The 27016-nt window shown below is 42.2% G+C and overlaps 1 protein-coding gene across 1 annotated transcript in view; it reads right to left on the reverse strand.

Annotated features, from left to right (window-relative positions):
* The window catches only part of MYRFL (myelin regulatory factor like), a 115395-nt gene that overhangs the window by 83589 nt on the left and 4790 nt on the right, over window positions 1-27016 (reverse strand). The window contains exon 2 of the mRNA XM_057316441.1: window positions 3211-3301. Within this exon, the coding sequence (XP_057172424.1) occupies window positions 3211-3301 (91 nt within the window). The remainder of the gene's footprint in view (window positions 1-3210; window positions 3302-27016) is intronic.

Consider the following 27016-nt stretch of genomic DNA (forward strand, 5'->3'; position numbering starts at 1 on the left):
GAACCAAAAAAGACCCTGAATAGCCAAAACAATCCTGAAAAAGAAAAGCAAAGCTGGAGACATCATGATTCTGGACTTCAAGCTGTATTACAAAGCTGTAATCTTCCAGACAGTATGGTACTGTCACAAAAACAGACACATAGATCAATGAAACAGAATAGAAAACCCCAGAAATGGACCTGTAACTATACGATCAACTAATCTTCAACAAAGCAGGAAAGAATATCCAATGGAAAAAAGACAGTCTCTTCAACAAATGGTGTTGGGAAAACTGGACAGCAACATGCAGAAGAATGAAACTGGATCACTTTCTTACACCATACACAAAAATAAATTCAAAATGGATGAAAGACTTAAATGTGACACAGGAAACCATCAAATTCCTTGACGAGAACACAGTCAGCAACCTCTTTGACCTCAGCTGTAGCAACGTCTTACTAGACATGTCTCAGGAGGCAAGGGAAACAAAAGCAAAAATGAACCATTGAGACTTCATCGAGATAAAAAACTCCTGCACACTGAAGGAAACAATCAACAAAACTAAAAGGCAGCCTATGGAATAGGAGAAGTATATTTATAAATGACATTATTCGATAAAGGGTGGGTGTCCAAAATTTATAAAGAACTGATCAAACCCAGCACCCCAAAAATAAATAATCCAGTTAAAAAATGGGCAGAAGAGGGGTGCCTGGGTGGTTCCGTCAGTTGAGCTTCTGGCTGTTGGTTTCAGCTCAGGTCGTGATCTCATGGGTCATGGAATTGAGCCCTGCATTTGGGCTTTCCACTCACCAGGGAGTCTGCTTGAAGATTCTGTTCCTCTGCCCCTCCCCCAACCCATGTGTGTGCATGCTCTCTCTCTCTCTCAAATAAATAAATAAGTCTTTAAAAAAGAATGAAAGAAAAGAAAGGAAAGAAGGAAGGAAGAAAGAAAGAAATGGGCAAAAGACATGAACAGACATTTTCCAAAGAAGACAACCAGATGGCTAACAGACACATGAAAAGACGCTCAACATCACTGGGCATCAGGGAAATGCAAATCAAAACCACAATGCAAATCAAAACCACTTCACACCTGTCAGAATGGCTAAAATTAACAACACAGGAAACAACAGATGTTGGCGAGGATGCAGAGAAAGGAGAACCCTCTCACATTGTTGGTGGGAATGCAAACTGGAGTAGCCACTCTGGAAAAGAGTATGGAGGTTCCTCAAAAAGTTAAAAATAGAACTGCACTACGACCCAGCAACTGCACTACAAGATATTTACCCAAAGGATACAAAAATATGCATTTGAGGGGCACCTGAGTGGCTCAGTCGTTAAGCGTCTGGCTTCAGCCCAGGGCGTGATCCCAGAGTCCTGGGATTGAGTCCTGCATCAGGCTCCTCTGCTGGGAGCCTGCTTCTTCCTCTCCCACTCCCCCTGCTTGTGTTCCCTCTCTCGCTGGCTGTCTCTCTCTCTGTCGAATAAATAAATAAAATCTTTAAAAAAAAAAACAGTAACTATACAACAGAGAAATTGAACAATGTTTTAAAAAAAATAAACATTTGAAGGGATACATGCACCCTGATGTTTATAGCAGCATTATCAACAATAGCCAAACTATGGAAAGAGCCCAAATGTCCATCAACTGATGAGTAGATAAAGAAAATGTGGTGTGTGTGTGTGTGTGCGTGTATATATATATGTATATATAATATATACATTATATTATATATATGCACACTATACATATATATAATGTAATATTACTCAGCCATCAAAAAGAACGAAATCTTGCCATTTACAATGATATGGATGGAGCTAGAGTATATTATGCTAAGTGAAATAAGTCAGCCAGAGAAAGACAAATACCATATGATTTCACTCATATGTGGGATTTAGGAAACAAAACAGATGAACATATGGGAAGGGGAACAAAAAGAGAGAGGGATGCAAACCATGAGAGACTCTAAAAGATAGAAAATAAGCTGAGGGTTGATCGAGGGAAGTGGGTGGGGGATGGCCTAAATGGGTGATGGGTATTAAGGAGGGCACTTATGAGGAACACTTGTGATGTAAGTGATGAATCCCTTAATTCTACTCCTGAAACCAATATTACACTCTATGCTAACCAAATAGAATTTAAATAAAAATTTGAATAAATAAATAAATATTACCCTCGGAAATTAAAACTCTTGATCACATAAAAACCTGGGCATTAATATTTATAGAAGCTATTCATAATGGCCAAAAACTGTAAGTAATCCCAATGTCCTTGAATGGGTAATTGGATAAACAAACTGAGTTATAAACGTTCAACAGAGTCTTTCTCAGCAATAAAAAGAAATGAACTATTGATCAAAGACTTTATGCTTAGTGAAAGCAGCCAGACTAAAAACGTTTTATCCCACAAATTTCATTTATGAGACATTCAAGAAAAGCAAAACTATAGGGACAGAGAACAGATCGGTGGTACCAGGGGCTGAGGTGGGTGATTTGTTTGACCACAAAGGGGAAGCACAAGGGAAGTGTTTCAGGTGAGGGAACAATTGTTTGTGTTGATCATGATAGTGGTTCTACAAGTCTATGAACTTGTCAAAACTCACAACACTATATACAGGATAAAAATTGAATGTTACTGTATGTAAATTAAAAATACAAGAAAGCTGGAGCAGCTATGTTAATATCAGAATGTAAGAGCAGAAATCAATAAAATACAAACCAGGAAAACAATTAAGAGTATACATTTAGCCAAAAGCTGGATCTCCCAAAGGGTTCAGAAAACTGATAAACCTCTTGCCAGATGGACCAAGAATAAAAAGACACAAAGTATTGACATTAAGAACAAAAGGGTTATCACTATAGATTCTACAGACATTAAAAGTGATATTAGGGAATACGATGAGCAACTTTATGCCAGTGAATCTGACAACTTGGATGAAGTGAATAAATTCACCGGAAGACATTAACTGTCTAAGCTGATAACTACCAACAGATAACCTGAATAGCCCCAAGGCTATTAAAGATACTGAATTGGAAGGGGAGGACCTTCCTGTAAAGAAAATTCTAGGCCCAGCAGACTTCACTCAGGAAAACTGACGGAGATTAATAGAAGAAACAATACCAACATGCCCTTTTGGAAAGTAGAAGAGGAGGAAACACTTTCCAGCTCATTTAATTATTCCATAACTTATAAAACATCAAATGGAGAGCAGTGCTTTCATTACTTACAAGACCCCCAGATCGAAATCATTGCCCAAGAATTCCTCCAGCAGACTTGTATCCAGCACCGGGTTCTCCAGAGTGTCACTGGGCCCCTGAGCTGCAAAGGCAAATTAAAAATCTTGAGATTCATGAAGATTTCAGAATGGCTAGCATCTAAAAACATTGACATGCCTGCACCCAAGAATTCTAAAGCACGTAAATAGTACAATACATTCATTGAGAGTGTGATCTTTCTTCCATTCAAGTATTTCTTTTAGAAATCTCTTTAGGTCGTGATTTAATGAGCACTGGGTATTATATAAGACTGATGAATCACTGACCTCTACCTCTGAAACTAATAATACATTATATGTTAATTAATTGAATTTAAATTAAAAAAAAAACCCTCTTTAGATGTTACTCTCTTCCAGTAACCTTCCCGAACTGTCTAAGGCTGGTTTAGGTGCCTTTTTTTGCGTGTGCTTCCATTAATGGCCTGTGCTTTGCCTTATGCACTATTATAATTGCTTGCCTTTGTTTCTCTACCTAAAGTCTTCAAGAGCAGGGACCATGTCCTTCTTCTAGTACCCACAAGAATGTATCGTATAAAAAAGGCAGCAATAACCATTTGCGGATGGATGGATGGATGGATGGATGGATGGATGGATGGATGGTTGGATGGATAGTTGGATGGAAGGAAGAATGGATGGTTGGTTGGTTGGTTTGTTAGTTGGACAGATTATTTCCAGTTAAGTTAATCAAGAAGTACCTCGCTTCACATTTTTGTTGACTTCCCAAAATGTAACACAATATTTTTGTCCTTTTTCTTGGTTTAAAAAAATGAAAATAAACTTACTGGTTTCTTTCTGATCATAATAAAGATGGTAGAATTTTAAAAGAATGATAAAAGAACATAAAACACAGGAATATCTAATCAAGAGGACAAAACAATATTTATTTGCAGATAACATGACTCTATACCTAGCAAACTCAGGAGAAACAATTGGCAACAATTAGAAATGATCAGAAAATTCGAAAGAGTAGCTGATTAAAACTAAATATAAAAACAACCAATCTTATATATATCTTATATATAAAAAACAACCAATCAACAATTACAATCAATATAATGAAGAGGATTCTATTCAAAATGACAAAAAGTATAAAATACCCAAATAAATATTTAGGGACAATATTTTTTTAAAAAGCTAAAAAAACTCTATGAGGGGTCATAAGAAGAGATTTGAATAAATGGAAAGGCATTGATCTTAGGCTAAAAGATTCAGTATCATTGGGGCGCCTGGGTGGCTCAGTCATTGAGCATCTGCCTTAGGCTCAGGGCGTGATCCCGGCGTTCTGGGATCGAGCCCCGCATCAGGCTCTTCCGCTATGAGCCTGCTTCTTCCTCTCCCACTCCCCCTGCTTGTGTTCCCTCTCTCGCTGGCTGTCTCTATCTCTGTCAAATAAATAAAATCTTTAAAAAATAAAAGATTCAGTATCATAAAAACTTTTACTAGACATTGTTTAGAACATCTGCCAAACCCATATATTCATTTTCTGAGAACTTTCTCCTTGTGAAAATAGTCTCCAGCAGCCATATTTGTAACACAACCTCTACAGGCACCCAAATCAGGAAGACCCAATCCATTGGTTGATCAGTGACCAATTCTATTATTTCTCCTAAGAATCTGAACTAGACTTTAGAGCTAGTGGTTGAGATTAAGTCATGTAATAACTAAGGCGAACTAGAGTGATAGTTTAATATTTCCATCCCGTTAACCCAGGTCCTTCCTGATTTTTTTGTCCTAACTGAAGCCTGGTTGTTCGATTTTCACTCCAAATACATGACAAACTCTTGGGTATACCCAATAAACCCTTTTGAATTGGTTTGTGTGTTACCTGAAATTAAATAATCCCCAAGTTAGTGTTCTGAAATTCTTCTGGAAAAATAAATAGCCAAAAATCACCAGAAAATTATGGAGGAGGTAAATCTGAGAAATTTACACAAGGACATATCAAAGGATGTAGGATATATCTGGGATATATCAAGAAATATCACATATACATGTAATGTACAAGGACTTTTAGTACACAATAAACAAATCCTTTGACACCAGTGAAAAAAGATTTATTATTCAATAAAAGTCTTGGGGAAAACTGGTTAGACATATGAGGAAAAAAATCTGGATTATTTTCCTACTTCCACACCTAAATTCCAGATAGAGAAAAGATTTCAACATAAATAAATACAACTATAGAAAGAAAATATGAGTTAATATTCTTATGATCTTGGGATAAAGGTTTTTCCAAGCATGGCATGAAAGCCAAAAACTATAAAGCAAAAGACTGATAAATTTCACTTTCTACATTTTTTGAGAAGGAAAGAATTTTTAACATTTTATTTTGAAATAATTTCAAACCTAAAGAGAAGCTACAGGAATTTAAAGGAACTCACTTTTGCCCTTCACTCATATTCACCAATTATTAACTTCATGGAGTTTTTGTCCAGGTACGATCTAAATATATAACACCTCAACTTTCTACCCCCCACACTAATATCCCTCATGTGCAGCGCCTTGTATCCCTCCCAGGGGCAAGGTACTTTCACATTCAGATCACTGCACTAGTTGTAGGAGAGCCACTGTATGTTTAACTTTTGGCTTGCTATCTCATTTATTAAAATAAAATTTAAAAAATCTTGAGCACCTCCCAAACAAGCAAAACTGATGGATGCCAGAGATAGATGGAAAAGAGGGAGGAAGAAAGAGAAGAGGAGGGAAAGAGCAGAGAGATCACCAACTCTTTTCAGTTACATAAACTAAGAGCAAAAAGGATGGAAGATATTCTTAAACGTTGTGATGGTCAGAATTGACCTCATAGTGGCAATTTAGTCTTGAGGGAGGCTTTGAAGAAAGGACAGGATGGAGATGAGCAGGATAAGACACATTCATTCTCTCACTGATTCAACCAATACTTATTAAGCACGTACCAAGTACATGCCAAACACTGTACAAGGTTCTGGGGACACAGCAGACAGGAAAAAAAAAAGACAAATTCCTTCAGAGGGCCTGAATTCTCAGGGAAGGAAAGGAGGCACCGGTGGGGATGGCGGAGGACAGATGTGACATATGAGAAACAATAAATAAACAGGATTTTTTCACATGAAAATGAAACAGAGTGGTGTAAGAGGCTTCAGGGAGATAGAGATCCTTTTGATTGGGAGGGCTTCCTCAGAAAAGAGCCAGCCATGCAAAGACTGAGGGCCAAGCATGCCAGGCAGAGGGGAACAGTAAGGGCAAGAGAACAGGGGCTGTTTGAGAAATAATTTCAGGATGGAAAAGCATAGGAGCACAAGAGAGGGGGTAGGAGAGGTTGGTCAGAGCAATGGGAAGGCTTTGGAAAGTGATATGATATGCTTTACATTTTTAAAAGTTTTGCTCCATACAACCACTTTGACAAACAGTAGGGAGGTTCCTCAAAAAATTAAAATGATCCAGCAATTTCACTACTGGTTATTTACTTAAGGAATATAAAAACATTAATTTGAAAAGATATATGCCTCCTGGTGTTTATTGCAGCATTATTTACAATATCCAAGATATGGAAGCAACCTAAGTGTCCATCAATAGATGAATGGATAAAGAAGATGTGGTATATATCTATAATGGAATATTACACAGCCATAAAAAAGGATGTGATCATGCCATTGGCGACAACTTGGATGGACCTAGAGGGTATTATGCTAAGTGAAAGAAGTCACACTGAGAAAGACAAATACCGTATGATTTCACCACGTGTGGAATCTAAAAAAACCCAAAGGAATAAACAAACAAAAAGAAAAAAATGAAGACATTTATTCTGGTTGTTTGGTGGGAAAGGACTATAAAAGGATAAGAAAAGAAGGGAAATGAATTTGAATGCCATCCCAATTGTCCAGGGGCATTCAGAAGTGGTTTGGATTTCTTACTCTGAGCTAAGCCAAACTAGCGGCACTTTACCTGACTCATTAATCCTCATAACAGCCCTAGGAGGTAGACACTAATATCCCCAGTTTACAGGTTAACTAGCTTGCCCAGGGTCTCACAGCTAGTAAGTGATATGCAAGGAAACCAAGCAGGCTGCCCTGATTCCTGAGCAGGTGCTCATTCCCCTCCCCACCATCACCGCCCATCTCACGCTCCAACAGCAGACAAGAATGACTTGCTTCTACTACTTCTTTGGGCTTTGGTCAAGCTGATGGCTAAGAGACACAGATGGAGGGAAGAATCTGCTTAATTTCCCACTGAAGCCCCTGCTGGTGTCCCATCTGCTTTATACAGCACGTGTGTGTGCACATGTGTGCACACACGCACACACACACACACACTCTGCCCCAGGCAAAAATTGGAGGTGGCCCACAGATGCTAAGAACTGACCAATGTATCACTTGCTTTATATTGCCTCCCCTCCCCCACCACCATCCCCAGGCAGAAATAGGAGATGGTCCACAGCTCCCAGGACCTGCCCCGTGTGGCATGTCCAAACACCTTAATGAACAAGGAGAGATGATCCCCCCCCCCCCGAGTAGCCAGCTTTCTCTAGGACTCCAAAAGCACATCTGTGCCTTCCAGACTCAAAGGAAATTACTCAACAAGATAAATCCATAGTGTCAGATAAAATTGTTTTCAGGAGGCTTTACACACACAGGGAAACTCTTAAATGACTGTTAAAATAAATCTCTTGCTTTTAAAAATAATCACTTAGCTATAAATGTCTTAAACACTTATTTATTACACCCAAACCTGCAGAGATGGCATTGTTGGGCATCCCACCCCCTGTCAGCAAGATCCGGTTTCAAGCTTTGATCCCACCCTGCTCTACATTTGTCTTTCGTGGCTGTCACAGTCCTGCTCAGAACAGGAGCAGCTGCCAGGCCTCCTGGGAGTGCCAGAGAACTGCCCCCTTTATCGATCTCAGAAAAAAAGCCCTTCTTCACCCTAGTTCTCTGCCTCCCCCTCTAGGCTCAGGGACATCTGGCACATGGTAACCTGTCCTGCTGCTCTTGGCCTTGGGCAGACAAGAAAAAAGCACATAGTTAGAGGATCAGTCCACCAGGGAGTACCACAGACAAGCCCAAGTTGAATCCACAGGCCTACTAATAGACATACGTATACCTTTGGGGAAACAGTGCTCCCCAAAGGTGTGAGTAGAGTACACAGCTCGAGGACCTTGCTTCCTCCATCCACCTGTCCATCCACCACTCACTAGTCCTTTCTTGTTACCATCTGATAGGTTCTGTTCCCATATCACCTTCCTCAAACCAGATGTCCCGTTTCTTCCTTTATCAACTCTCACCTTTTGTCACATAACATCACTGCCCAGAGTATTCCGAAAACAGCCAAGATGACAAAATTAGTCTGTTACAATAACTCTAGGTTTTTAAAAGATTCTAAAAAGCAACAGTGAAGATCTCCTAATGGTTGCCCTTTGGATTTAAACATAAAGAGAGTTTCCCTCTGATACACCAGTGTTCATGAGAATTTTGAGCAGAAATATTCATAAATATTCCAAAGAAGAAGGAGGAGGAAAAGAAGAGAAGACAGAGGAGAGGAGGAGAAACCAACCATTCCCCTTCTCTCATTTGCGAAGGATATTTTGACTTGAAAATAAAGTTGGATATTAAATCTAATGTTGGTGTTTAGAGCCACAGACAATTCAAAGTTAGATGAGCAAAGATGACATTTCCACTCATTACTTCACTAATTGTTTCATTCATTTATTCAACATTTACTTAGTATCCACTATGTGTTCAGGAATAAAATCAGAGATGAGCTCACAACCCAGTGAGAGGGACAAGAAAATCAGCTAGAGCAGTACATGGTATTAAGCGTTAGAACGGCTGCAGATAGGAATACCATGGGGCCTTTTGATTAGGCTGGCTGGGGTGGGGTGGTGGTGGCAAGGACTCCTTGCAGGTGACACTTGAGAAGGAATTTTCAAGGATAAATATGATTATTAAGAAAAAATTCTAAGAACAGAAAAGAGCATGTGCAAATGAATTCTAAAACTCAGCAGGTGGACTTGTGTGGAAATGTGCCAATAGTATGGCAAGAGCCAAGTGACGAACATGTATGAGACTGAGAGCAATGCCTGTTGTGTCCCCCAGTGAGAGCTCGATGCACTTCTGTTTCAACCACTGTAGCCCCTAGGTGATGCGTGTCTGTCTCTCTGCACTGAACTCTAAGCTTCTCTAGGGGAGAGACCGCCTCTTTTTGTACACATCCTAGAACAAGGCCTGGAACCTTGTTAGACCTGATTATTCAACAAAAATTGCATCTGTTGGATAAGTAATAAAATTTGAATGAATAAATGTGATTATGAATAGTGGAAGGTGTATCTAGAGAAACTGGCAGACACCGGATCATGAAGGTTCATAGGTATCAAGGTAAGGAATTCATCTTGAAAGTTATGGAGACATTGAAACACTTTCATCAGATGGATAACATGATGAGGTTTATAGTTTTGAAAGGTCATCCTGCTTGCTGTTGGGAGATTAGGCTGAAGCTGAGAAGAATAGAGCAAAGAAACTAGTCAAGGATACTGCCAATATTAGCCTTCCCTCACTACTCAACACACAAGCAAAAGGCACCTGCTATGGACCAGGCAGAGTGCCAAGTGCTAGACACACAAAGAAGCCTTAGTAGTTAAAGGTCTTGGTTCTACAATCAGGCCTGGGTTCAAATCTGACTCTAGATTTGTGCAACCAGCTATGCAACCTTGGGCGAATTATCTGGCCTCTCTGTGCCTCACTTTCCTTATCTGTAAAATGAGTATAATAAGAGCATCGACCTTACAGTTATTGTGAAGATTAAATGAGATAATGCACTTAAGATACTTAACATAGCTCCAGCTCAGTAACTACTACCCTTTGTCGTTACTATCAGTTTCTGTGCTCAAGAAGTTCATAGACCAATGAGAAAGACTGACATAAACACATACCATTGCGTTGTGATATGACAATGAAGATGTACACAGGGCATTACGGGTCACCTAAATGACCCAACAGAAGCAAAAAGGTATTAGGAAAGCTTCCAGGAACAGGGCTCCATGAGGCTAGAATAGCCAGCAGGGACAGATTCGTGCGTCTTGAAGGCCATGAGACTCTGATGTAGTGCAGTGGAGGTCGGGGCAGGAAGGTGGAAGAAAGCACAGTGCCTGGAGCCAGCTTGTATGAGCCTGTGCACATCTCTCCCCAACTCCACATTTCGTGTCTTCATGAGAGCAGCTTGAAATCAGCCATGGAGGGAGGATTTACACCATGGAAATTGGCAAACATTACAAATTGGGAATTTTTTCCCCCAAAAAGTTGGTTCTTGAACATTCACCAGCACACAACTGGGTGTGAGTGGTATTTGAGAGGAGAAGCCTACTAGACTCTGGGACTGAATGGAAGGAATCTAGGCAATTCCCTAGTCCCTATTTTGCCGTGGTTTTTGAGTAGGAGGTGGTGCTGGTGCCTTGAGATAAGAAAAATGAGAGAGTCGGGTGAGGAGCCAGAGAAGGAGCTTGGGGATTTCATCTGCTCTGGCTGGTACCATGTCATCCTGTTTTTGCGCTCAGAGACAAAAGGGAGCAGCAGGGCACTGCTCCCAAGAGGAACTCCACCTAAAGACCTGGAAGCCTGCGAGTCTCCCTAGTTCTCCTTGTACAGGTAGTCCTACGTTGATCCAGGAAGAATCTAATCAGCTCTTTAAACCACAGTGAGCACAACCCATTGGAAACAGTGACCAAATTAACAGACTGTCTGTGGACTTTAACATGATATGAATCACCTGAAATTTATGTGCCTGATAATCAAAAGATAAAGTGGATATTAACCTTTATTCAACTTGAGTAAAATACTTCAAGCACATTGTGTAACAGGATGGCCACGCCCACAAAGGTTTTCCAGAAATTTCACAGGTGCAAAATTCTAGAAAGGATCACTAAAAACTTGGCTGCTGGACTCAAGAACAGCAGAGGACATCAAAGAACCTGTCTGTGCCCACCAAGAACTAGCCACATGGACAAACTTCATTTCCTTGCCTGTTCTACTTCCCGACCAGCAGATTAGAAGACTCTCCATGGAAATGTGTCTTTTGACTTCAACTAGACGCTTAACAAAACTGCTAATTAATTCATTCAGCATTTAATAAATATTTAATGAGGTGCATATGGGCTAGCCACGGGAATACAAGAGTGAGCAACACTTGATCTTACCCTCAAGGTAGGGGAGGGGCACAGAAAAAGAACAGGCAGCACCCACACAGTGTGATAAGTGAGGCCCAAGGAGACTCCTGGGGAGGCTTCCATCTGATTTGAGGGAGGCAGTCAAGGATGGTTGTATTTGTCGCTAAGATGGAGGAAGGCAAAGGAAAGTACATTAGGATCAGGAGAATTTATACCTGGGAGAAAAACATACCCCAAAATGCTAACCCGGAGAAATCCTAAAATTCAGTATAAAATGGCTCTGTTCTCCTCCTTGTCAATAATGTTATTTGTGATTTTTAGAAGTATAAAGAAGGCAAACTGGCCAAGTATGCAGATGACCTGAAGGAAGTAAGCGGGAACAATATGTTTTGAAAGAGTCAGGCCTAATCTCAAGCTGGCTCACTCTGACAAGATGACAGCAGGTTAGGCATTCAGCTCTACATTGACTCTAAATCATATAAACAGGAGATGGGGAAACTTGGCTTATGAGTGAATAGGTGACACAGACAAAGGTCTTTCAGTTGGGCCATCATGGGGAAGTATTGGAAAGACAAAGAAACGAATGTAGAATTATACTAATAAAATCATTGAGTACAGAACTAGGGTGGTGAGGTCCCTGTTCCTCTATGCACAGATCTGACCTTGATGACCTGGGTCCCACACATTCAGAGGAATGTTGACAAATAGGGTGTCCAGGTGAGATCCAATAGAGTGGGAAAGAATCACAAGTCAAGCCAGAGGAGAGATTGTTAATGGAAAATAATAATAATAATAATAATAATAATAATAATAATAATACTTGCTAAATCTGTTGAGCACTTTTTATGTACCAGCATTGTGCCAAGGATTTTACATTTCATTCTCATTTGATCCTCACAATAATTTTATTCTATCATATAGGTGCTATTATTACCCCCATTTTTCAGAAGACCAAATATTCTTAGCCTGCTTAAGTAACTTATTCAACTTGTAATAACACAATTGTTCTTGCAGGGTCTCAGGTGCTTTCTACTATACCACTATGTATGTGTTCTTGAATAACCTTGCTTTCTGCAAAATCATGCAAAAGAATGAAGGAAAGTAGGGTTGGGTCAAACCACTCAAAAACTAACAAAAAACAATAACATTCTTGGTAAAAAATGTAAAGGACATGTCAAGTTATTATTAAAATTGTTAGGTGCTTCAGTGAAGAGAGGAATTTATCCTTTATAAAAAGGATGATGGAAGGGTTTGCAAGAGAGAGAGTTACAGCTGCCGAATTATGAGGACAAGGGGAGAGAGAGGAGGAACTTGATACTTGATTGTGATACCTGATTTAAATCAATTATATTAGAGCTTACCCTTCCTGAGCTCAAGGACTCTCCTCTTCTGTCTGAATGATAAAGCTTCTGCCAGCAGAAAAGAAGGTAGCTGGGCCACAACTGGGAAGGCAGCTGATGGTGTCTGCCATATACAACTTAAAAATGTCGCCGATCTATGATCTTCCAGCATTAACGTTATGACATTCCCAGATGAATGTGTCCAATTTGCTTTTTCACAGACTCAGGAGCCACTCAGTATAAATAATAAATGATTGCTGATTGGCTCAATACCTTTGGAGAGCTGCCCTTGTGGCAATTTCCATGGCTTCTCAGTGAATAATCTAAAAATTTGCATGCGATTTAAAGTGGGAGGGGAAAATGGTCAGTCTACTGCACTATGTTTTCATGGAAATATTTCAATGTCTCACTAGTTAGTTATCAAGTTCACACTTCTTTTCCTTTCAAATTAATGACTTGCAATATAAATTAAGCAAGATCCTCTGGCCTTTCTGGGAATCTGGGAATCCAGTTTTCCAGGAGTTTTGGAAACTTACAGCCGAGGTTCCTCCCAGCCCTTCAACATGAGGATTAAACTTTTATGCTTTGTCCACTTTCTCTTCGATAAGCCTATGGGATATCTACCCATAGGCTTTACAGGTGGTTTGGTTCCTCTGGAACGTACAGTGTTGAATAGTAAATCGATGCCCCCAGTGGGGGGACCCTGCCTGGCACAAATTCAGGAAAATGAGTCATGGAAGCTGCCCACCCTGTGCTTTCAGGAGCACCTGTCCTGCCTCAGCAGTGCCTTCCTATCCTGCCAGGCCAGGCAGACAGGGAGGGGACAGCCCAGTAGGGCACTGACCGAGGGCTGAGTCATCAGCCAAGTGTGGGACAGAGATGCATGTCTTCTTGGATGTGAGACATAAAGGAGGGAAATCCAGCACACTTGGAAGGAGACCAGGCTTGGGGTTTTTATGTACTGATTTGATAAATATGTTGGAGTGACTACTATGTACCAGTCCCTGGCTGCTGAGGCTGAAGGAATGAATGAGATCTAGTTCCTTCCTTCTGGTTGTCCACAGGAGGCAGACACAGAAAAAGGCAAGGCCCGCTTTTAGAGGTGAAGTGCAAAGTACTACGGAATACACAGAAGCCCTGACGGAATGATGCCAAAGTGGAGACCTCATGAGTGAAGAGCAATTAACAGGGGAAGAGGGCAGAGAAGGGTATTCCAGAAGGAGGGAGCCTCCTGTAACGTGAAAGCAAGGAAAAGCATGAGATTTGGAGAACTGCCATCAGGCCAACTTGAGATAAATTCTAGTTCTACTGAACTTCTCTGGGCCTGTTTCCTTATCTGGGGTGGAGGGGGGATGAGGGGGAGATGGGTTTTTACCACCTTAGAGCATTGCTCACAGACTAAATGTGATGTGTAATCCTGCTGCTGACAGATTCACTCCTGGATCAAACTCTACTCAGGCCCCTCTGAACTTTTCAACAAGGCCTACTTTCATGTTTCTGTCTGCATTGGCCAATTTTAGCAATTGGCTATTTGTCAGGACAGTTTAACCAGACAAACCAGTTCAACCAGAATCTCCCATCCTCCGTATCTGATCACCCTTGATACCCAATCGGGTTCCTCATCCCCCACCTTGCCTTGGTGATGTCTGGTCACCCTAGCCTGCTTTTAGCAAGAATCCTGTTAGGCTGGTCTAGCCAGAATCCCCCCTTACCCTACTCCGGGGCTATACATTCCCACTTGCCCATGCATATTCCAGAGTTGAGCCTAGTCTCTCTCCCCCACTGCAAAATTCCATCCCAGTGGTCACTCTATCTGTTTTGATGGTCCCTCCCTTGAATAAAGTCATCCTTAACAGGCTTTAATAAGTATCGCTGAATTTTTTTCTTCTTTAACACTACTAGTGCTCAGCGCATAATAAATGTTCTTTCCCTTCTTATTCCTTCTTTGCTCCTCATCCCCACTCCCCAAACACAGGACTCAGAACAATAAACCAATCGCTTGAAGTCAGGCCAGATCAGTTTCATCAAAGCAGGGGGCTAAGTGAAGGCCCAAATGATAGGAACTTGCCGGCCCTGTTCTGGAAAGTAGATGCAGTGAGGTAGCCAGTGGCCGATTTGTGGGAGATTAACATGGTGACTGGGGACAGGTAAGGAGAGGAGGACAAAAGGGAGGAGATTTTTCCAAAGGCTGGCTATGTTTACTGAAGTATTAGTCTGACATCTACCCTAGAATATGGAAGCCAAAGAGGCAAGGCAAGTGTTAACCGCTTTTTCCTTTGGGAAAGCAAAGTGGAATGGAGAGGGAAAGAGCACTGGACTTGGAACAAGAAGACAAAGGTTTTGCCACCACCACTGGCATTTACCAGGCTGGTTTTAAACACATCTTTCAACTTCTTTAAGGCCCCATTTCTTTCGTCTGCAAAATGCCTTCCTCTCAGGATTGCAAGAGGGACTAATGAGTGACAGAAATGAAAAGAGTTTGTAAAATGTCAAACTCCATCAACAAGCGTAATACAACTGGAAGAGTGAGAAGAAAACTTGGAGGATGGGTAAGGAATGAACTGGCAAAATAAGACAATGTCAAAATTGGTGGCTGGGTATGGATTTCCATTTTTTCCAACATTTCCATAAATAGCCAGCAAAGGGAGGACCAAGTTCTGAGTACGGTTTCCAGTCCTGACTACCATGAAAGGTCAATTCAGATCTTCACACAGAAGCCTGCTTCTCCCAGGAGCAGACTGTTGTCTTTGTCTTATCCCCTTGCAGATAAAAAGAAGAAATGAAAATTCTCCAAATACTTCTTAAGGCATAACACTTCTTGAGATGCAAGGATAATAGATTTTAAAGTTCCCTTCTACCGATCAATTGGAATTAACCAAGTCACGCTAATAGCTAGATCTTACGCTTTTATATTTACGCACAGAAATCATCCCAATGTACATTTACTCTTTGCACAAGAGTCTTGACCAGCTCCTTCCTTGGCAAATTTATAGGAAATAGTCTGTAGATAGCCTTTCTGCCTCTTCCAGCGTATAAAACATCTTGTGACTTAAGAGATTTGTTTCAAAGCAATGAGCTTGCTAAACCCAACAAGGGAAGGAAGAAAAGAGGATCACTGCCTCCACTCTTCGCCTCTAGAGAATCCCACCGCATGTGTAGAATGCATATGGGACAGGAGAGGAAAACTCCAGTTGAGATACTCTAATCTGCTTTTGTACTGTTTTAATACAGACACATGGAGAAATAACTATGCAAATTTTAAAAACTGTTTCTATACATGCTTTTATGAGCTGTTAAAAATACAAGTTGGACTAGAACACTTTATAGGATATTAAATAGTAATACACACTTTCTAGTCTCTTTGGATTTCTGACCTTTACCTCCTGATTATCCACAGGCAAAAACAACAAAAATAATTAAAAGCATTAATACCTTTCAAAGAAGAAGAGAATTTAGTTCAGTTATGTGCCTCAAAGCCAATTTCCCTAAACCCTGTCAATGCCTGGTTGAATGACGTGTTTGAGGTCAGCAGTCACCAAGGTCAGCAGATAACATCCTTCATATGAATTTTATATCACCCCAGCCTTTCCGGAAAGACACTGACAGATCAAAGAACTAGTTCTCCTACGGTGAGAGCGTCCTCAGAATATAGATTACGTGAAGCAAGCTCTCTCCTTAAACTAAATTTGCAGTCTCCCATCTTCAGACCTTCTTACAGATTTATTGTAAAATTAGCACAAAATGGTTTAGACTATTCAAGAACAGGACAATAATAACAATATATTCCTTTCAGCTCTGATCCCACCCCCAAACAAGGAATGCTCACAAACCTTGGAAATAAAGTACTTTCACGGTTCTGTCTTTTCTGAAAAATGTTGATTTCAAGACCAATATGGAAAAGCTGAACCTTTTGCAATAAAAGGAAATACTCAGTACTTTGTCCTATGTTGCTTGGCAACTAAGGGCTATAAATGGATTTTATGATTATAAAGGCTCTGGAATTAATGTGAACATGTAAAAGTTGTAATAACTCCCTGGAGACAGCAGTGTTTCTTTGAAAAATAAATGTGTGTGTGTGTGTGTGTGTGTCTGTGTGTGTGTGTGTGGCTTGTACTCATTCTTGTTTCAAAAGCAAGCAAGCAAGCAACTTGGTTCCTTTGCACTTGTAAATGTTAACATAAAATCAATAACTATCATTTATTTCATCATTTATCTCCATAACCCTAAGAAGTAGATGTTATTGTCACCATTTTACAGATGGGGAAAACTGAAATTTTAAAATGTTAAGTAATTGGCCCAAGGTCCCACAACTAAGAAGCAGAGGAACCAGGATTCAAACCCCAGTCTGCCTTGGCTCACCAAGGCCTATGCCACCGCCCACAGCTGTAAATTCACAGGAAGCATATTTCTTGGCTCCTAATATTCGAGGCTATTGCTCACTTTCACCCTAGGGGAGTGACAGTCTTTCCAGCTACCAAGTCATCTCACGTTCTTCTTAGAACACATCACCTCACACTGCATACATGACAATTGTTTCTTATGTTGCTGCCATCGGGGTAACAAACATCAGAGTATCATCTCACTGGACTTCTTGTCCTGACTCCGGTTACCAAAAAAGCCAAGTTGGAGAGTTTATATTTTCTACTTCACTTCTGAGCAACCCCGCTGCCTAAATCCCCGCTGTAGATGCTTGGGCTGCACCGAGCAGTACCTCAGGCCGGCGTTGGTGCTCTTGTATCTTTGCATTCTAATTGTAGCCTTATCTTTAAGGTATCTAGCTGCCCGCTCTACGAACATAAACTCTTGCCTTTTTACCACTAACACCTCATCTGATGGCACTGGAGCTGGGCTTCAAAAAAAAAAAAAAAAAAAGCCAGATGGCACTAATGTACCAACCTCACTCCAGAATAATTTCACCTATGGAATGGAATTACATGCAAATTGGTAAATTGCCACACACACACACACACACACACACACACACACACACACGTCCTGGTTATTTGAACAGGAACCGGAAGTTCCACAGCTAAATCTACAGATGTTCCCCTGCAACCTGTTTAGAAAACACTGGGCAGAGTGATGAGGAGCACAAGCCTCCAGAGAAAGACAGGCTTCTGTCCAACTCCAACCTCTCAGACATAACCGCTGTGCTACTTCGGGCCAGACACAAACCTCTGAATCTCTTCTTCCTCATCTGTAAGGTGCTGATAACATTATCTCCTTGTTCATGTTGTGCAAATTAAGAATTAATACAGCTAAAGGTTTAGCACAGTGTCTCCCATAAAGTCAAGTGTTCATTACATGGTAGTGCTTTTCTTACTGATCACAGGTGCTTCAGGGAGCTCCTTTAAAGAATACACATTTTCTTAATTATAGGTTACGGATAGTATTACTTCATTGGGCAGTAACTGTGGGTCAGGCATCATGCAAAGCACTTTGCATATATCCTCTTACTTAATTCTCACTCCTCTCCCATGAAACAATATCTACTTCATTTGAGAGATGAGGACACGGTCTCAGAGAGACTCGGTCCTTTGCCAAGGCTGCATCCTAAGTCCATGGTAGAGGTGAGGTGGGATTGGCACCCAGGGCAATCCAGATGCAAAGCCTGTGCTTTAACCACCATGGCACTCATCACCACACATGCGGGTTACAGTCAGGAGCTCAGGGTTAATGTGTGGGATTTGTAATGGTGCCTGATTTCCAGAGGTGATGTGGTGGCCTGTAAAATGTGGGAAAGACATGTAATCAGGCAATCCCCAAGATCATTCCTACACCCCCCCAGGGCCATTACCCTGACCCTGTCTCCTGGTGCCTGGACCTTTTTTTTTTTTTTTTTAAGTGGGCTCCACACCAAGCATGAAGCCCAGCATGGGGCTTGAACTCATGACCCTGAGCTGAGATCAAGAGTCAGACACTTCACTGACTGAGCCACCCAGGTACCCTTAGACCTTTATCTTTGCTCAGGACTGCAGCGTCCACTCCCCTGTTAGACTCCAAAAGTCTCCTGATGACTTCTGAGTATTGATTCTGATTCACGGTTCATGGCCCAGTTTAGGTTAAAGCCTGAACCTGTCATAAAGGGACTTGGGTTTTGAATCTCTCCGTCCCCAGTTAGCATCTCTGCCACGTTTTCTGCGGAGCACCACACCACCTTCATTCCCCTCCCGCTAATAGTTCCTTTTAAGGAAAACGGGGTAACCACACTAGAGGAAGATCACTACTATAGATCACAGACCCAAGAGTAATCTACATAACAAACCTCGATGAGGAGCTGTACACTTCCCCTCCAGAGCTGGTCTGGATATTAAATTATCTGTGAGAAAATGAGCACAAATGGAACCACCACCCATTTCCCCACCAGAAACTCTGGTCAAGAATCTCACTGACTTAACACACGTTCAACAAACATCTTCTAAGTAACTGCAACATGCAAGACAGTGAGCCTGCAAAGACGAGCGAGACAAAGGCGCATCCTCACACGGAGCAGCTTGCGTTATCCCCTGAGGGAGACAGACATGTAAAACACAGAAACTGAACTCTAATGTAAAGGGCGCACATCCAAAGGTGTGGACACAGTGCTGGAGAAGCATGGAGAATTTTGCTTCTAACTTAGCCCAGGGAAGTTTGCTGGAGAAAGAAGTAGGAAAGTGCATTCTGGGTAGAGGGCACAGTCAAAGATCCAGTGTTATGAGAGGGCAGGATGCATTCAAGAAACCATGAAAAGCTGTGAGGCTAGGGTATAGATAATAGTACGGACAATAATGAAGATAATAATAGTAATGACAAACATACAGTCTTCCAGGGACTGTTCTGAGCCTCTTGTATACTGCGTCGTCCAGCCTTCCCAAAGCCTGTTAGACAGTTACGCGTAGGATTCCAGTTTTATAGATACACAACTGAAACACTGAGAGATGAAGTAACTTGACGAAGGTCACACAGCTAGCAAGGGGCAGGGTCAAGATTAGAACTCTGGCCCTGGAGTATGCCCTTAACCACTTTTATCAAGCCACCTGTAATAGATATGAGTGTGGAGGAGTCCCCTGCGATAAGGACACCTGGAATGTTATCTTGGGACAATTATGCTAAGCTCAGGCAAAGGAGATTCCACAGAAATATTTAAGCAATGGCATCCACATGAGGCAACGGCAAAGTGAAAGGTGGTCAGCAGAGGGACAGGAGTTAGGAGACTCTTGCGAGAGATGAAATGTCTGAACAAAGGGGTGGTTGCAGCTGAAAGACATTTCTGAGGGGGAAGCAACAAGCTGATAAATGATTCGCCATAGAGTATAGAAGGAGTCATCAAGAGTGACACCCCAGTTTCTGGTTTGGGAGGTTTGTTGGAGAGTAAAGGGCATACGGGAGGCAGCGAAGACTGAAATCTGAGAGAAGGTTAATGAGTTCCACTTTGAACGTGTGGATTTGGGAAAACCGAGGGACACCCCGGCACATACGTATGTACTTTAAACAGCTCTAAATCTAGGTCTGGAACTTGGCAACAGAGTTTGGGATATGCTGATCCGTGGGAGTGCCCATTCAGGGTAAGCTTTGGTGTTCAAATAACAGTTTCTGAAACAGGACGCGTGGGCAGACAAGGAGGGGGTGAACTACTGAAAGCACCCGAAAGGACACAGAGGCTGGAAGAGAACCAGAAGAGAAGGTGCCAAGGGACCAAACAGAAGAGAGCTTCCGTGAGCGAACAAGGGGCGATGGTGAAAAATCCCAGAGACACCGCCAGGAGGATGAGGGCCGAAGGGTTTTTAATGCAATCTAGCAATGAGGAGAAATTCCAGAAGAGTAAGTCAGAGCAGAAGCCTGACTAAATTGGGTTGAAAAGCAAACAGGAAGTGAAGAATAGAGAGGGTATTTTTCAGAGTTTGGTGATGAAAGAGAAGCGAATGTCTGGAAGGAGGGATAGAGTTGAGAGAAGAGATTTAATTTCCCTCAGTGACCCACGGATACCTGAATTCTGCTATTATTAACACCCCCCCAGGATGTTTTATTACCCTCTCCATTCCCTTGTATTGACTTTATTTTAAAATGTTCTGTAATGTAAAGTATTCCCAGAATCTTTTTAGAAGCAGGCGAGGCACAAATAATCAACGGATGTTGCTCAACTGCCACGAGCTTCCTCCCAGCAGACTGGGCCCCCGGAAGCCGTTCTTCAAGGGCTTCGGGCATGCCCCTGGAGACAGAAGGAAGCCCAGGGCCAAGGAAATAATCACCTTTTCCTGGTGGTTTTTCTATACCCACCAGTAAAACTGAGAGCAGACTTTTAAGAATTCACTCCCTTTGTGGTTCACTTTGGTATAAGTGTTTTCTGATACGGTGACAACTCAGAATATAGAGACGAAACCCTTAACTTTTTTCATCACTGCTTTTAATCCTGTCGCCAAATCTCCCTTTCCCATCTCAACATTTTAAATAGAACCTGTAAGTTTCTAGACTCTGATTGTTGAAACATGCCCCCATCTAGGATCTTCTCCCTAGTTCGAAGTGCATGCTCTCCATCACAGGGGGCTCCAGGCTGGGGCTCCTTCAGGAAGAGCAGGTGAGAGAAGCCACCAACAGCCTAAGACCAGAGCAGGGGTTCCTCACTGCTTCTGAGTCATAGACCTCACTGGACACCTGATGAAAAGTATGGAGCCTTCCCCTAACCCCTACACAAATACCTATTTCCACTCAGTGTCAGAGGCTTCAAGTCCCCCTGAATCTTATCCCAGGTTAAGGACTCTAGGCATAGAGTATCTTTTTAGTCAAAAAATGAAAATTAATATCAGACAGCAGTCCACAGACTGATTTTTTAAAAACTTCCAAGCAGATAATTTGGCAATACTTAACCAAAGAACTAATTTTTTGAAAAATCTATATGCCAGCAACTCTATTTCGAGGAGATTCATACAAAGTAAATAACTAAGGGTTGGGGGGCGGATTTAATCACAGTATATGTATAACAGGTAAAAATCTAGAATAAGCCCAAATGTCCAGCAATTAGAACTGGTTAAAGTACAAAACATCTCATTTACCCCAAAGATACATAGTGAAGAGAAGGGCCATATGTACCCCAATGTTCATAGCAGCATTGTCCACAATAGCTAAATCGTGGAAGGAGCCGAGATGCCCTTCAACAGATGACTGGATTAAGAAGATGTGGTCCATATATACAATGGAATATTACTCAGCCATCAAAAAGAACAATTTCTCAACATTTGCTGCAACATGGACGGCACTGGAGGAGATAATGCTAAGTGAAATAAGTCAAGCAGAGAAAGACAATTATCATATGGTTTCTCTCATCTATGGAACATAAGAACTAGGAAGATCGGTAGGGGAAGAAAGGGATAAAGAAAGGGGGGCTAATCAGAAGGGGGAATGAAGCATGAGAGACTATGGACTCTGAGAAACAAACTGTGGGCTTCAGAGGGGAGGGGGTGGGGGAATGGGATAGGCTGGTGATGGGTAGTAAGGAGGGCACATATTGCATGGTGCACTGGGTGCTACATACAAGTAATGAATAATGGAACTTGACATCAAAAACTAGGGATGTACTGTATGGTGACTAACATAATATAATAAAAAAATATTATTCAAAAAAAGTACAATACATCTCAAATAAAGTTTCTCCCACATGTTCCTGGGGGCTGAAAGGGGAGATATTCTCCTTGCCCTTCTGCTATTTTCAGATTAGCTTTCCTCCTCCCTTCTTCTGAAGAAGCGCACGCCAGATGACTAGCCCCCTCCCGGTAGTGCTCCCTAGCAACCTCCTGCTCACTCACTATTCCTGCCTCGCTGAGCACTCAGCATGTGCTTCCCTCTCTTCCTCTCTGTAACACCACTCTCGCCCTCACTGCTGGGTGCTTCCACATCCAGCCGATACTCTCCCAGCCTCTCAGCTTCTTAAACTCCTCACCTCCTACTACTTTTTCTCCTGTCATGGCGCTCTGCGAAACCCTGGCATCAAACCAGTAACCGCACCATCACTGGAAGTCTCACTTCCAGGTGCTGTATTCTCTGACCAGCTCATTCTTTCCACTCTGACACTTATGCCTTTACTCTAATATTTCACCCACTGGGATCCCCCATTCATGAACCCTACTGCCACTTTTCCACACCTCCTTACCGCCTGCGACTCCCCCTTCCCTTCTTACCCAGCTTAGATGTCAGGGCCCATCCCGCCACCTACTACTCCCTTGCAATGACTAGTCACTCTCTTCCCTTCTCTCCCTCTGTGTGGCTCACCTGGGAACACCTCAACTGTGTAAAAATCCAGTTCTCCACCTGCCCCAAGCCCGCACTGAAGTGGCTGCACGTTGCTGAGAAAATCACACAAGTGTAGTGACGGACCTCACTTAGAGTAACTGAACACAAGCCTCACACGGACATAGCAGGGACCAGCAATCCTACCCCTGTAGACGGCTTGCAGGAATATCACCTCCCCAGAAGCTTTCCTGATTACCTGAGCTCATGTAACCACTCTCCCTCCCATCTTCAGCCTTTCGCTGTGCAATTTTCCTCATAATTAAGGACGCTCTGAACTCCTGATAGTAACTTGCTTACATCTTTATCGTCTTCTTTCCTCAGCCAGAAGAGGAGCTGCTTCTGAACAAGGACTCTGCTCATTCACCACCGAATCCCTAGCCTCGGGAGCAGCACCTGCCTCACTTTGGCTGATAAATAAAGGACAGGGACACGCGGTGAATGCGCAACCACTTCCTACCTGGATGGCCCTCAGGCAAGTGAGCCTCGGGCACTCTGGATTCTCACGGGAGGATAAAGGTCCCTCACAGGGCTGCTTTGAGGCGACACAGAGAAAACGATAACAAGGCAACAACGAGAATACCGACCGCTAACATTAACTGAGCTCTCTAGCCAGGCTTAGCCCTTTGCAACCGTATTTTGGGATAATACAGTCATCCGCATTTTATAAATAAGGAAACTAAGACCTGCGGAGTTTGACTTCTCCATCACCCTAGAGGCAATAAATGGCAGAGGGGGATTCACATCGCAGACGACTGACTTAGAATCCATGTTCCTAACGAAAATTCTATACCCAGCACATAGTAAACGCTCAATAAAAAAAAGTCATAATTGCTAGTTATTATCGTAGGACGTGGCCAGGACACAACAGGATGTCCAAAATTCCACCACCAGAGAGCAACCAAACCTATGCTTAGAAATGGTAACCTTTGGGGCGCCTGGGTGGCGCAGTCATTAAGCGTCTGCCTTCGGCTCAGGGCGTGATCCTGGCATTATGGGCTCGAGCCCCACGTCAGGCTCCTCCGCTATGAGCCTGCTTCTTCCTCTCCCACTCCCCCTGCTTGTGTTCCCTTTCTTGCTGGCTGTCTCTATCTCTGTCAAATAAATAAATAAAATCTTTAAAAAAAGAAAAAAGAAAGAAAAAGAAAAAAGAAATGGTAACCTTTATAACTCATTTGATCAAAACATCTCCGTGTCCTATGAAAGCACGTGGAGCACAAGACTCTGGAGAGATGTATGGTGACATCAGATCATTTGCTGTTTGTATCGTCTGTGCAAGCCCAGGTTTTATTGGCACAGAAAGAAAAGGTCATAAGGGTGCTGGGAGGGTGAGAAAGTGGTGGTCCCAAAGTGAAAGAAAAACAAAGCATTGAGACCCTGGCCTGAGGCCAAAGATACCCTTTCCCCACAAGACCGCCCTGCCTAGGGCCAGCCCCGGCTCTGCAGCCTCTGCCTCCCACACCGCTGGTAGCCGCTCGGAGCTTCTGATGCCTCTCACAGGAGGTCAGAGTCATCAACCAGCTAGAGTTGGTTTCACTTTTGGAGAAATAACGTGCAAGGACCACTTAACACATTTACCATTCATCTGAGGCCTTCGTTCAACTGGAAACACTCTGTCTGCTCTGCTTCTGTTTATTCTACTCACTGGACCTTTCCACGTACTGGGCAAGTTTTCCTTCTTCCTGTATTTGACCTTGCTGGGCTCTCCAAACCTAGAGTTCAACCACTCTTTGTGGATTAGAATAGTCTTTTGCACTGTTCTATAAGCATATAGACACTCTGCCAAGCGACATCTCTCTTCCCCTCAACAGTTCTGCTTACCTTCCGTCGAAGCCTTTCTAGATCCATCCCATGGGGGCTGGGCATTTGAGTCACTGCTCCAGAGCCTTCAGCATTATCCCCATGTTCCTAAACACTTGGCTTCTCCATGGTATCCCTGTACAGTTCATGGGCAGCTGATGTTTTTGCCTACCCTGCATCCCTACACTCTCATTTAATAACAGCTACCTTAAATCATAGCAGAGAGATGGGGGCAGAAACTATTTGGAAGTTTTGTTGACAGCTGCTTCCTGAATGGACCGTTCTTCCTCTTAGATCTCAGAAGCTGTCAGGTGGTTCCTGCCTATCCACAGCTTCGGGTTCTAGAAGCAGCCTGCTCCCCAAACTTCTATGAGTGTGCTGGAGTTTCAGTGGACCAGTGCCTTTCTTCTGCTTCTCCTTGTTATCTGCTCTTACTGTGTGGTTTTTCCCACTCCACTCAGTCAGGGCAGGAATCTCTTCCTCTTTTGCTTTCAGCAAGTGTTTGAGAACCTACTTCAGGACATGACCAAGAAGAAGAGCCAAGTAGGTTCTCAATTCAGCAAACTTCCTCTTTAAAGATTAAATAAAATGAACAATTAAATATTCTTCTAGAATCATTTTTTAAATTTTTTTAAAAAAGATTTTATTTATTTATTTGTCAGAGAGAGTGAAGGAGAGAGAGAGAGCACAAGCAGGGGGAGCGGCAGGCAGAGGGAGAAGCAGACTCCTGCTGAGCGGGGAGCCCGATGTGGGATTCGCAAGACCTGAGCCAAAGGCAGCCGCTTAACAGACTGAGCCACCCAGGCGTCCCTCAAATCAGTTTTTATAAAATGTTCTAAAAAGACTGGGAATAACAGATGAGCTCTCTGATATCAAGATAGTCCAAAAAAAAAAAAAATACCCATAAGGAAACATTAAGAATGTGAAGTCCCAGCTTTCAAAAAAAAAGAAAGAAACTGAAGAATGAGATTTACTGCATTTCATTTGCTTATTCCTTTTACCCAGTGTTATTGTAAGAATTAAATAAAATAATGAATGTAAAGTGAATAGCATGGTGCTGGGCACATGGTAAATGTATGATAAATGTTGTTATTAATCTGGTTCAAACTTAGGGTGAAACTGATAAAGTGTCCAAGGTTAACCAACTTAAAACTTTTCAAGTATTAAAGGATAGCTATTTTTAAAGATAAAATCATGACTTTCATACAAATATAAGATGAATGCACATCAAAGATTTTATTTAAATACCTAATTTTTTTTAGAAGATGTATTTATTGAGAGAGAGTGCAAGCAGGGGGTGGGGCCGAGGGAGAGGAGGAGAGGGAGGGAGGGAGGAAGGGGAGGGGAGAGAGAGAGAAGCAGATTCCTTGCTGAGCATGGAGCCTGACGTGGGGCTCGATCCTACAACCCCAAGATCGCAACCTGATCTGAAACCAAGAGTCCGACACTCGGCTGACTGAGCCACTCAGGCACCCCTTAAGTACCTAATTAACAAAAGAAGCAGGAAGATGTTACAACTGGCTCAAGGCGAACTGAAAGAGCAGATCTCCACCAAGATCTACAACACCTGTATCTATCTATCTGTGCCATGGAATGAATTTACAAGTGAAGGCGAAACTGGCTTTTACTAGATCTGTCGATGCCCCTAAAAGCAAATTCATTTGCATATCTATAGACAAACTCATTTACATGGATATCAGTTATCTACAATGCAGAGAGTTTTAAAATAGCTCTAAGACAATGAAAGGTATAAATCCCACAGAATCTGGTAGCCCAGAAGGATGTGATCTAGGCATGGTTTTCCAGGGAAGATGTCCATAATCTTTTTCATCTGTATCAAAGTCTTTTATAATTTTTTCTTTATATATGGATCTTAAACGGAAGAGTTTTGCTGAATTAAACTCATTCTCCTCTATTTAACATAACCTGATTATAACATAATACATTTCAATTACGAAGCGTTTAGATAATAGAGGAAAATGAAAATCCCCATACTCCTATCACTAAGAGAGAACAACTATTAATACTTGAAGTGTATTCATCCATGATGAGGGAACAGAAGGCAAGCTGAGGACAGAGCAGAAACTGACACCCTGCAACCCGCCCCCCAAAGGGATGTATGTGACATTCCTCAGGCACTCCTGGCTGCCCTAAAGGACAAAGAAATAGTTAACCTATAGATACCACAATCCTGCAAGACGTAAGTCTCCCTCAGTTTACAAATG

Source organism: Ursus arctos, unplaced genomic scaffold, assembly GCF_023065955.2.
Source record: "Ursus arctos isolate Adak ecotype North America unplaced genomic scaffold, UrsArc2.0 scaffold_21, whole genome shotgun sequence".
Taxonomy (NCBI): Eukaryota; Metazoa; Chordata; class Mammalia; order Carnivora; family Ursidae; genus Ursus; species Ursus arctos.